The 13,304-nt window shown below is 37.2% G+C and overlaps 1 protein-coding gene across 1 annotated transcript in view; it reads left to right on the top strand.

Annotated features, from left to right (window-relative positions):
* The window catches only part of pou2f2b (POU class 2 homeobox 2b), a 132,327-nt gene that overhangs the window by 117,192 nt on the left and 1,831 nt on the right, over positions 1-13,304 (top strand). Inside the window, exons 10-15 of the mRNA XM_061914797.1 lie at positions 3,655-3,796; positions 3,867-4,015; positions 5,188-5,385; positions 6,415-6,659; positions 6,795-6,863; positions 10,304-10,377. Of these exons, the coding sequence (XP_061770781.1) occupies positions 3,655-3,796; positions 3,867-4,015; positions 5,188-5,385; positions 6,415-6,659; positions 6,795-6,863; positions 10,304-10,377 (877 nt within the window). The remainder of the gene's footprint in view (positions 1-3,654; positions 3,797-3,866; positions 4,016-5,187; positions 5,386-6,414; positions 6,660-6,794; positions 6,864-10,303; positions 10,378-13,304) is intronic.

Raw genomic sequence — 13,304 nt, 5'->3', positions numbered from 1 at the left:
CACAGGCGAGCGGTCCACCCCGGGTCCAGACTCTGGACAGCCAGCACTTCATCCATGGCCACCGGACCTATGCTCCCCTTCTCCACGAGAGACAGGGGGGGCAGAGGAGAAAAGAAGAGAAACGGCAGATCAACTGGTCTAAAAGGGGGTCTATTTAAAGGCTAGAGTATACAAATTAAAGGCCTCTACTGAGGTAGCATCTCTAACTGTTACCGGGAGGGCATTCCAGAGTACTGGACCCCGAATAGAAAATGCTCTATAGCCCGAAGACTTTTTTTTGGCTCTGGGAATCACTAATATAAATAAACAAAGGATGTCTGTTAACTTTTTGCAACTCAACGCCAAAAAAACGTAAATGCTGATTATCGGTCCTGCTAGACACAGACCTCTATTTAATAATACAACTTTAACATTTGACAACCAAACAATTAAACAAGCCGACTCTGTAAAGAATCTGGGTATTATCTTCCACCTAACTCTCTCCTTTGAGTCACACATTAAAAGTGTTACTAAAACGGCCTTCTTTCATCTCCGTAATATCACTAAAATTGGCTCCATTTTGTCCACTAAAGACGCTGAGATCATTATCCATGCGTTTGTTACGTCTCGTCTCGATTACTGTAACGTATTATTTTGGGGTCTCCCCATGTCTAGCATTAAAAGATTACAGTTGGTACAAAATGCGGCTGCTAGACTTTTGACAAGAACAAGAAAGTTTGATCACATTACGCCTGTACTGTATATAGCTTTATATACATATATACATACATATATACCTATACTGTATATACCTTTATATACATATATACATACATATATACCTATACTGTATATACCTTTATATACATATATACATATATACATACATATATACCTATACTGTATATACCTTTATATACATATATACATACATAAATACCTATACTGTATATACCTTTATATACATATATACATACATAAATACCTATACTGTATATACTTTTATATACATATATACATACATATATACCTATACTGTATATACCTTTATATACATATATACATACATATATACCTATACTGTATATACCTTTATATACATATATACATACATATATACATACATATATACCTATACTGTATATACCTTTATATACATATATACCTATACTGTATATACCTTTATATACATATATACATACATAAATACCTATACAGCGCAGAGATGTTCCCAGCCGATAAACAGGCGAGCAGTCCACCCTGGGTCCCGACTCTGGACAGCCAGTACTTCATCCATGGCCACCGGACCGGACCCCCTCCACAAGGGAGAGTGGGACAAATGAGAAAAAGAAAAGAAACGGCAGATCAACTGGTCTAAAAAGGGAGTCTATTTAAAGGCTAGAGTATACAGATGAGTTTTAAGGTGAGACTTAAATGTTTCTACTGAGGTGGCATCTCGAACTGTTACCGGAAGGGCATTCCAGAGTACTGGAGCCCGAAATGAAAACGCTCTATAGCCCGCAGACTTTTTTTGGGCTTTGGGAATCACTAATAAGCCGGAGTCCTTTGAACGCAGATTTCTTGCCGGGACATATGGTACAATACAATCGGCAAGATAGGATGGAGCTAGACCGTGTAGTATTTTATACGTAAGTAGTAAAACCTTAAAGTCACATCTTAAGTGCACAGGAAGCCAGTGCAGGTGAGCCAGTATAGGTATATATGTATGTATATATGTATATAAAGGTATATACAGTATAGGTATATATGTATGTATATATGTATATAAAGGTATATACAGTATAGGTATATATGTATGTATATATGTATATAAAGGTATATACAGTATAGGTATATATGTATGTATATATGTATATAAAGGTATATACAGTATAGGTATATATGTATGTATATATGTATATAAAGGTATATACAGTATAGGTATATATGTATGTATATATGTATATAAAGGTATATACAGTCCAGGCGTAATGTGATCAAACTTTGTTGTTCTTGTCAAAAGTCTAGCTGCCGCATTTTGTACCAACTGTAATCTTTTATTGCTAGACATAGAGAAACCCGACGTTACGTTACAGTAATCGAGACGAGATGTAAGGAAGGCATGAAAAATGATCTCAATCGTTAGTGGACAAAATGGTACAAATTTTAGCGATACTACAGAAAGAAGGCCGTTTTAGTAACACTCTTAAAGTGTGACACAAACAAGAGAGTTTGGTGGAAGATAACACCCAGGTTTTTTACGGAGTCGCCTTGTGTAAATGTTTGGTTGTCAAATGTTAAGGTGGTATTGATAAATAGGTGTCGGTGTCTAGCAGGACCGATAATCAGCATTTCTGTTTTCTCGGCGTTGAGTTGCAAAAAGTTGGCGGACATCCATTGTTTAATTTCATTAAGACACGCCTCCAGCTGACTACAATCTGGCGTGTTGGACAGCTTTAGGGGCATGTAGAGTTGGTCTGACGATTGCGGGGCATCGTGATGATGCGAGTCGTTCTCTCGGGGATGCAGTCGGGCTCGAACACAGCGTGAAGGTAAGAAATTATTGATTTATTCAACAAATAAAAACAGACTAAGTCAAAACAAACATAACTACCATGGGAGCTAGAAAAAAACCGAAAGCGCTAGCATGGGAGCTAGAGAAATAACAGAAAAACTTGCACAAAGCACACAAGGCAAAACAAAATAATAATAATAATGGATTAGAAGTGGGAACCCATCATTCATTCACACCTGGTGGTGGTAAGCTACATCAGTAGCCACAGCTGCCCTGGGGTAGACTGACGGAAGTGTGGCTGCCAGTTTGCACCTACGGCCCCTCCGACCACCACCAATCATTCATTCATCATTCATTCACCAGTGTGAGCGGCACCGGGGGCAAAGGGTGAACTGTCCTGCCCAAGGACACAACGGCAGCCATTTGGATGTCAATAGGTGCGAAGCAAACCTGCAACCCTCAGGTTTCTGGCACGGCCGTTCTACCCACTACGCCATCCCGCCCCAAAACTACTAGCAAGGGAGCTAGAGGAACAAAGGCTTAGCACGGAAACCAGCAAGTACAGGTACGGGATTACCGAATCGAGGATCAAGGTCGTCACTGTTGTGCGAACACAAATTAGGAAGCAAGAAGGAATGAACAAAGAAGGCAGGCTTACATCAAGCAGTAATCACAAGACAGGTGCGCGTCAAGAAACAAGTGGCAGGTGAAACTAATAAGTAACTATGGAGACAAGATCAAACATGGAAGTGCAACCAGGAACTAAGGCAAACATTAGCAGAACGTAGTACAGAAAGACTCAAAACCCAAACATAATATGATCCGGGCAGCGGATCATAACAGTTGGGTGTCATCAGCATAACAGTGAAAGCTGTATGATGTCACCTAGTGGCAGCATGTCGATGCTGAAGAGTGCTGGGCTAAGAACTGAACCCTAGGGAACTCCACACGTTACCTTAACATAGTCCGAGGTCACATTGTTATGGGAGACGCACTGCATCCTGTCAGTAAGACAAGAGTTAAACCCCCAGGAAATTGGTGCTGCTTACCATCTCCACCGCTGTGGAGCGTGGCTGGACTGGTGCTTCCTGGTGTGTGTGTGTGTGTGTGTGTGTGTGTGTGAGCATTATTCAGTGCTGAGTCTGTCCGTCCCCCCCCAGGGAGATGTGGGCCTGGCCATGGGGAAGCTGTATGGCAACGACTTCAGCCAGACCACCATCTCTCGCTTCGAGGCCCTCAACCTGAGCTTTAAGAACATGTGCAAGCTGAAGCCGCTGCTGGAAAAGTGGCTCAACGACGCGGGTGAAACCTGGTCCACTTGCTTTTTGTGCATCCATTGAAGTTTGTGACTGACTTGGTGTGCTTGTGACAGAGACCATGTCCATAGACAGCACCCTGCCCAGCCCCAGCTCACTGTCCAGCCCCTCGCTGGGCTACGACGGGATGCCCGGCCGCCGCAGGAAGAAAAGAACCAGCATCGAGACGAATGTACGCATTGCCCTGGAGCGTGCTTTCTTGACGGTAGGACACACAGCTCTTGAAAATCCTTGAAGAAAGTCTGACATTTTTATTCCAAAAGTGTAAAAAAACAGCTCTGCATGGTAGTTTTGTGCGCGCACTAACCTTTAACTTCTGTTATTTAGTAATTACCGTATTTTTCAGAGTATAAGTCGCTCCAGAGTATAAGTCGCACCTGCCGAAAATGCATATTGCAGGAAAAAAAACATATAAGTCGCACTGGAGTATAAGTCGCATTTTGGGGGAAATTTATTTGATAAAACCCAACACCAAGAATAGACATTTGAAAGGCAATTTAAAATAAATAAAGAATAGTGAAGAACAGGCTGAATAAGTGTAGGTTATATGAGGCATAAATAAGCAACTGCTATGTTAACCTAACATATTATGGTAAGAGTCATTCAAATAACTAGAACATATAGAACATGCTATACCTTTACCAAACTATCTCTCACTCCTAATCCATAAATCCCATGAAATCTTATACGTCCAGTCTCTTAAATGAATGAGCTAAATAATATTATTTGATATTTTATGCTAATAATTTCACACATAAGTCGCTCCTGAGTATAAGTCGCACCCCCGGCCAAACTATGAAAAAAAACTGCGTCTTATAGTCCAAAAATACAGTACTCATGTTGTGATCCGCTTCCCGGATCACATTTTGATTTCAGTTTTTCAGTCCTTTTGTATTCTTGGTTTGTTTTGGACTCTCCCGATTCTTAGTTTTTGCACTTCCTTGTTTGTTCCGTTACCATGGTTTCGCCTTTGTTCCACCTGCTCTGCTTTGACGCGCACCTGTGGTAATTGTTTACCTCCCCTGATTCATTCTTGATCCTTTGTTTGCGCTAAGCAACTTTCACGAGGTGTCTTCCTATGTCTTGTTCCATGCTAAGTTTTAGCCTAGCCTCCCGTGCGTCGGAAGTGAGGGGAGCAGTGGGCAGCAGCGGTGCCGCGCTCAGGATTCGTTGATGGTGCTTTAACCCCCAATTCCAACCCTTGATGCTGAGTGCCAGGCAGGGAGGCAATGGGTCCCATTTTTTTGTAGTCTTTGGTATGACTCGGCCGGCGTTTGAACTCATGACCTACCGATGTCAGGGCGGACCCTCTAACCACTAGGCCACTGAGTAGGTGTAACTGCTTGCTGAGTCATCTGCCTTTCTTTTGGGTCGCAGAACCAGAAGCCTACCTCAGAGGAGATTCTGCTGATCGCTGAGCAGCTCAACATGGAGAAGGAGGTGATCCGGGTGTGGTTCTGCAACCGCCGGCAGAAGGAGAAACGCATCAATCCCAACAGCGCCACCCCTCCCCTGCCCAGCCAGCCCGCCGTGACCCCGCCCGCCCACAAGCCCCCGTGCTACAGCCCTCACATGGTGCGAAGATACGAGCACGAATTACCGGAATAGAATGCCTTAATTGTCATTATAGAGTGGGGCAAAAAAGTATTTAGTCAGCCAGCGATTGTGCAAGTTCTCCCACTTCAAAGGATGACAGAGGTCTGTCATTTTCATCATAGGTACACTTCAACTGTGACAGACAGAATGGGGGAAAAAATCCAGGAATTCACATTGTAGGAATTTTAAAGAATTTATTTGTAAATGATGGTGGAAAATAAGTATTTGGTCAAGCATTCAAAGCTCTCACTGATGGAAGGAGGTTTTGGCTCCAAATCTCAGGATACATGGCCCCATTCATTCTTTCCTTAACACGGATCAATCGTCCTGTCCCCTTAGCAGAAAAACAGCCCCAAAGCATGATGTTTCCACCCCCATGCTTCACAGTAGGTGTGGTGTTCTTGGGATGCAACTCAGTATTCTTCTTCCTCCAAACACGACCAGTTGACTTTATATCAAAAAGGATACATGGATGATACAGCAGAGGATTGGGAGAATGTCATGTGGTCATGAAATGGAACTTTTTGGTAGAAAATCAACTGGTCGTGTTTGGAGGAAGAAGAATACTGAGTTGCCTCCCAAGAACACCATACCTACTGTGAAGCATGGGGGTGGAAACATCATGCTTTGGGGCTGTTTTTCTGCTAAGGGGACAGGACGATTGATCCGTGTTAAGGAAAGAATGAATGGGGCCATGTATCCTGAGATTTGGAGCCAAAACCTCCTTCCATCAGTGAGAGCTTTGAATGGTTGACCAAATACTTATTTTCCACCATAATCTACAAATAAATTCTTTAAAATTCCTACAATGTGAATTCCTGGATTTTTTTTTCCCATTCTGTGTGTCACAGTTGAAGTGTACCTATGATGAAAATGAAGTGGGAGAACTTGCACAATCGCTGGCTGACTGAATACTTTTTCGCCCCACTGTACGTCAGTACAATGAGTTTAGACCCTCGCCACTATCCAAACATTATTTTTAAAAACATGGCTGCTCTCTTCTAACAGATATCCAGTCAGCTGTCGCAGGCGGTGAGCAGTCTGAGTAACACAACGGCGGCGACCACCATCTCCTCCATCTGCCCTCTGACCTCCAGCCTCACCTCCCGCACCTCCAGCCACCCTTCCTACAGCTCTGCCCCTTCCCCTGTGACTCCTCCCCCTCCAGCTGCACCTCCTGTTGGTCCTCTGCCCCCCCGCAGCACGGCCAGCCCCGCCACTTCCAGCCACGGCACGCTCAATCTGAACGCTGGGTAAGATGGCCGCCAGCGCCGATGCCAACCAACACAGCGCTGCGGCTCCTGTGTTTCACCTGCAGCTTTCACGCTGACATCCCCGCATACTTACCGTGTGTGTGTGTGTGTGTGTGTGTGTGTGTGTGTTCACAGCTTGTGGCGTATGGGGAAAAAGAACGGCGACATGGCGAGCTACATCACCGACTTTGCTGCAAACCTGAGGTGAAAATGACATGACACATCATATTAATAAGGCTGTGTACCTGCGGATGTACAGTAGAACTTCTGAGGTTAAATAATTTGTGTGTTTTTTTTATATTCAGAATATATTTTTTTCAATAGGAATTTTTGGAAATAGAATTAGTGATTTCCAGGGTCAAGATGTCACCATCTGTGAGACCTTAATCAACTGAAATAGAAAATGTCTGAAGAAGGGCTGGGCGATATGGCTTTTTTTTAATATATCGATATTTTTAGGCTATGTCACGATATATATCGCGATATTTTGCCTTAGCCTTGAATGAACACATGATACATATAATGACAGCAGTATGATGATTCTATGTGTCTACATCAAAACATTCTTCTTCATACTGCATTCATATATGCTACTTTTAAACTTTCATGCAGAGAGGGAAATCACAACTAAGTCAATTGAGCAAAAGTGTATTTATTAAACAGTTATTAAGCAGTGGCACAAACATTCATGTCTTTTCAAAACAGAAAGTGCAAGATTGTCAGAGACATTTTAAAACAAGCTATGAGTGCACTTTTGTGCATGATGTCACTAAGACAAAACACTAATTTAAAGTGCGCTTTTTTTACAGAAGGCCACTACAATAGTTTACAGAAAAAGTGCACTTTTGTGCATGATGTCACACAAGATATTTCAATAACTGTCCAATAAAAATGAGCTACACAATAGGAAATCAAAAAGTGTATGTCCTTCGCTATACAGACATTATCTTCTTCTGTTTTTGACTATTTTTTTCATACGGTTTTGATCTGGAAATAATTGCTTCGGCATTTTGTTGGTGTGGCACCGAACTGAGATGTTGACATGCGGAGTTTCTAGCACTATTTACTCTAGCAGGTGACTTTTCAAATGATGCTACATATTAGCAGTAATGCTACTTTTTGTCGCAACGCTTTTGCCCGACGCTTGACAAATTACGGTTGTCTGTTCGACATATTCCCGCTTGAAGCCAAACCACCGCCAGAGGATTGACCCCTGCTGTTTTTCGTGGGAATTAATTCTTCCTTCATTTGATACCAGATTGGCACCTTCTTTCTCTCGTATTTCCACTCGCAACACAGCTAACGTTACCCGTGCTGCTACCTCTCCGCTCCACGAGGGCGTATACGTATGTGAGGTATGTAAGAAGGTGTGCTGGCTGTCTGTGAGAAGGAGAGACAAGAAGGAGTGGGAGGAGCCTGTAGTGTAATGCCAGCAGCTAAAAGCAACTGCGTGAGAACGTATACTCCAATATCACGATATATTCATTTTCTATATCGCACAGAGACAAACCCGCGATATATTGAGTATATCGATATATATCCCCCAGCCCTAGTCTGAAGTAACAATTTGATTATATTAACTGTTGAACAAGTGTAAAAATAAGATCATCTCTGTGTAATAAACATATTTTTGACATTTTTTACTTTGATATAAATTTAAAAAAAGGTTACGTTTTTTTTAACCTTCTTAACTCTCACCCAAGTGTAAAAAAATTAGGGTGGCACAAAAAATAGATTCATATCGGTATCACAATTTGTATTCATCCCAATTTGAAATCGATTCCTAATTTTCAAAAATTCATTTAAAAAATAAAACTTTTTTTATAAAAAAAAAAATTTTTAAAAGAGGTTTTTAGCCTGTTTAGAAAGGGTTTTATTCTAGTTATTATAAAAAATATTACATTGCCAGAATGGGTTTGAATTGAGAATCATCTTGAATGTAGAATCGGTTCTGAATTGGAGTCGGAATCTGATCGTGTTGTTAGGTGCCCAAAGATTCCCGCCCTTAAAAAATATATATTCATAATACAATTCTTCATAGGAAATCTTGGAAATAGAATTAATCTGTCCCAGGGTCAAACTGTAAAGTTAATGTCTCCAGTAACAATTTAACGATCTGAGCTCTTATACAAAAGTTTAAAAAAGTTCATCACTGAATGGCAAAATAGAATCTCCTGCAAGTGTAAAAAGAATATATGATGAAAGTAACTGTTTTACACTCTTAACTCTCTTAGAAGTGCAAAAATGAAATAAATCACATATATATATATATATATATATATATATATATATATATATATATATATATATATATATATATATATATATATATATATATATATATATATACATATGTATGTATGTATGTATGTATGTGTGGGAAAAATCACACGACTACTTCATCTCCACAGAAGTGTTTCATGAGGGGTTCCCTCAATCATCAGGAGAATTTAATGGAAGCATTCACATACAATGGTTTATATGGAGCACAGAGTGGGTGGGTACAGGCAAGCATAGGGCGTGGTGATTGGCTCATGTGTTACCTAGGAGGTGTTTCTATCTGTGGCGGCATGTTGAAATGATTTCACTGCGCTTGTTGAGGGATGACAGGTCTGGATGATATATAATAAACAGTTTCTCTGTTAAGCATAGGTTGCATCTGGTAATAAAAGATGCAACCTATGAAACCCCTCATGAAACAGTTCTGTAGAGATGAAGTAGTCTTGTGATTTCTCCCACACATACATATTGCGCTCTCCCACAGTATTGAGCACTATTCTCTGGATAATCCAATCAAGACATATATCTATATATATATATATACTGTATGTATAATCATACTACTGTATGATAAAATATACTTTAATCATTACTGTATGATTAAAGTATATTTTATTATACAGAAGTTGACTTCTGTATAATAAATTATACTTTAATCATTCCTGTATGATTAAAGTATATTTTATTATACAGAAGTTAAGTACTGTATGATCAAAGTAACAGTTTTAATTAGTGCTGTTAAACGATCAGAGCTTTGTTAAACGATGAATTTGTTTAATCCGATTAATCAAACAAATTAATTGTGATTAATCACAAACAATCGCAGTTATTTACTTTACTTGCTTGAATAATGACTTCAAACAATATTTTGACACAGATATAATGTCAATGTCAGACATTTTTCAAATATATTGCTTGTCATGCATTTGCTGAAAATTTGGCGACAGTAAATCATGAAACGCCCGTTTGTTGTTTCCTTATTCACGACCTCCATAGGATGTCACAATAAGCCCCATTTCTAGTTCTATGGTTGTCATCACACTTTGCCTTTTATCACTGGTGACCTGTCTGTGGTCAAAACGGAAAAGCAGAAAATTGAGAAACTACTTTTCTATACGCGTAGTCAACTGTGTGACATCAACGCTTCCACTGTGAGTGTGCAGCTTCCTGCTCTACTTTGTCAACTATACTTTGTTTTATTTCTTGCTGCTAAACAAGCCTATTTCCTGCCCCTTTTTTCTCCTCTGCTTGTGTGTGTGTGTGTGTGTGTTTATGCTTCAATGTCTCGTGCTGTGCGTGTGTGTGTGTGTGTGTGTGTGTGTGTGCGTGTGCGTGTGCGTGTGTGCGTGTGTGCGACACAACAGGAACACTGTGATGGGAGTTAACACAGGGATGAACCAAGCTCTTCTGGGTAACAATCCCCTCGCCACTATTCAAGGTGTGTGCATGTGATTAGATCATCACCATCCAAGAATGTGTGGCTGGCATGTGTGTGTTGCTGCGTGTGTTTGCTCATCTACCTCATCTGCGTCCTCTCCTCCCTGCATGAGTTGTCACCTAACACATTTTGTACGTGTAACTGCAGTAACGATCATTTTCAGAAGCACTTTTCAAACTCTCATGGTGCTCGGACGATCAAAAGTCGTCCATTAAACGGCCCGTAACGCCTGAGACTAGGGGTCACCAAGCTTTTTGAAAGCAAGAGCTACTTCTTGGGCATTGATTAATGCCAAGGGCTACCAGTTTGATACACACTTCAATAAATTGCCGGAAATAGCCAATTTGCTCAATTTACCTTTAACTCTATGTTATTATTAATAATTAATGATGTTTATCTTTGTGGAAACACTGATCATCTTAATGATTTCTCACAATAAATATAAACTATGAAACATAGTTTAACTTCAATTTCGACTCTTTAAAATTCAAAATTCAACGGAAAAAAATAAGAGAAAAACTAGCTAATTTGAATCTTTGTGGAAAAATAAAAAAAATAATTAATGGAACATCATTAGTTATTTTTCCTGATTAATATTAATTTTAGAAATTTGATGACATGTTTTAAATAGGTTAAAATCCAATCTGCTCTTTGAATATATAACAAATTGGATCAAGCTATATTTCTGACAAAGACAAATTATTATTAATCTTCTACATTTGCCAGAATAAAACAATTAGGTAAAATGTTAATGAATACATTCATTTACTTGTATGATAATTTTACAATTGTCCATTAGTTCATTAAAATATGCAAAATAATCTTTAACCAATTGGATTTTAATTTAGTGTGTGATGTGGCAGTCATAGAAGGAATAATTATTTGAATGATATATAAATATATCACCCATTGTATCAATTGATTATATATAAGTCAATTGCTCTTGAAATACATCAATGAATATATTGAAGACAATTACTGTATAAATGACGTATTTAATGGACAGTTTTTTTTCACATTTAATTGACTTAACAGAAAAAAACCTCCATAGCAGCTGTCATGAAATAGGTACAAAACAAGTAATAAATACACTGAAATGAATATGTCATTATATAATGTTATTGTTAAATGAATATTTAAAAAAAGTAGTAATTACATACGAATAATTCTGTCATGAAATAACTATAATGTTGAAGGAATATTTAAAACAAGTAATAAATACACAATAATTCCTTCATAAATTAACTCTATTGTCAAATGAATATTTAAAACATAAATAGATAAGTTTAGATTATTCCGTTATGAAATAAGTATACTGTTGAAAAAAATATTTAAAACAATTAATAAATACGCAGATATGAATCTGTCATGAAATAACAATATTCTTAAATGAATATCTAAAACAATAAATACGCAGATATGAATCCGTCATGATATAACTATATTGTTACATGAATATTTAAAACAATTGATAATACCGCAGAAATAATTCTGTCATGAAATAACAATATTCTTAAATGAATATTTAAAACAATAAATACGCAGATATGAATCCGTCATGATATAATGATATTGTTAAATGAATATTTAAAACAAGTAATAAATACACAATAATTCCTTCATAAATTAACTCTATTGTTAAATTAACATTTAAAACAATAGAGATGTATAAATGATTCTATCATGAAATAAATATATTGTTAAAAAAAATATTAAAATGAAGTAATAAATACACATAAATAGATATGTCATGAAATAACTATAATGTTAAATGAATATTTAAAACAATGAATACGCCGATATGAATCTGTAACGAAATAACAATATTGTTGAATGAATATGTAAAACAATTGCTAAATACACACAAAAATTCCATCATGAAATAACTATATTGTTACATGAATATTTCAAACAAGTAATCATTACATACAAATAATTCTGTCATGAAATAACTAAAATGTTAAAAGAATATTTCAAACAAGTAATACAATACAAATAATTCCTTCATAAATTAACTCTATTGTTAAATGAACATTTAAAACAATTAATAGATACGTATAAATAATTCCATTGCGAAATAAGTATATATTTTTTTTAATATTTTTAAAAAGTAATAAATATGCAGATATGAATCTGTCATGAAATAACTATATTGTTACATGAATATTTAAAACAATTAATACATACACAGAAATACAATTTAGAAAAATAATGATTACACAGAAATAAATCTGTCATGAAATAACTACATTGTTCATTTAATATTTCAAACAAAAAAATACACATAATAATTCCTTCATAAATGAACTCTATTTTTAAATGAACATTTAAAACAATTAATAGATACGTATAAATAATTCCAACATGTAATAAGCATATTGTTAAAAATATTGAAAACAAGTAATACAGTGTTATGAATCTGTCATGAAATAACTATATTGTTTCATGAATATTTAAAACAATTATTAAATACACAGAAATACAATTTAAAATAATAATGATTACACAGAAATAAATCCGTCATGAAATAACTACATTGTTCAATTGATATTTAAAATGAGTAATCAATACACACAAACTGATCAGTCATGATATATATATTACATTTATTTCAATTAATGAGTCGATCATTTAGATAACTATTTTGAATTTAATGAATTAATTCACAAACTATTTAATTTTGCTACCAAGTACGGCTCTATAAAGAAATCCAAAGATACTCTAATATATAGAGTGGGTCAAAAAAGTATTTAGTCAGCCAGCGATTGTGCAAGTTCTCCCACTTCAAAGGATGACAGAGGTCTGTCATTTTCATCATAGGTACACTTCAACTGTGACAGACAGAATGGGAAACAAAAATCCAGGAATTCACATTGTAGGAATTTTAAGGAACTTATTTGTAGATTATGGTGGAAAATAAGTATTTG

The sequence above is a fragment of the Nerophis ophidion genome, linkage group LG11, assembly GCF_033978795.1.
Source record: "Nerophis ophidion isolate RoL-2023_Sa linkage group LG11, RoL_Noph_v1.0, whole genome shotgun sequence".
Lineage (NCBI taxonomy): Eukaryota > Metazoa > Chordata > Actinopteri > Syngnathiformes > Syngnathidae > Nerophis > Nerophis ophidion.
This window is presented reverse-complemented; position numbering and strand designations above follow the sequence as displayed.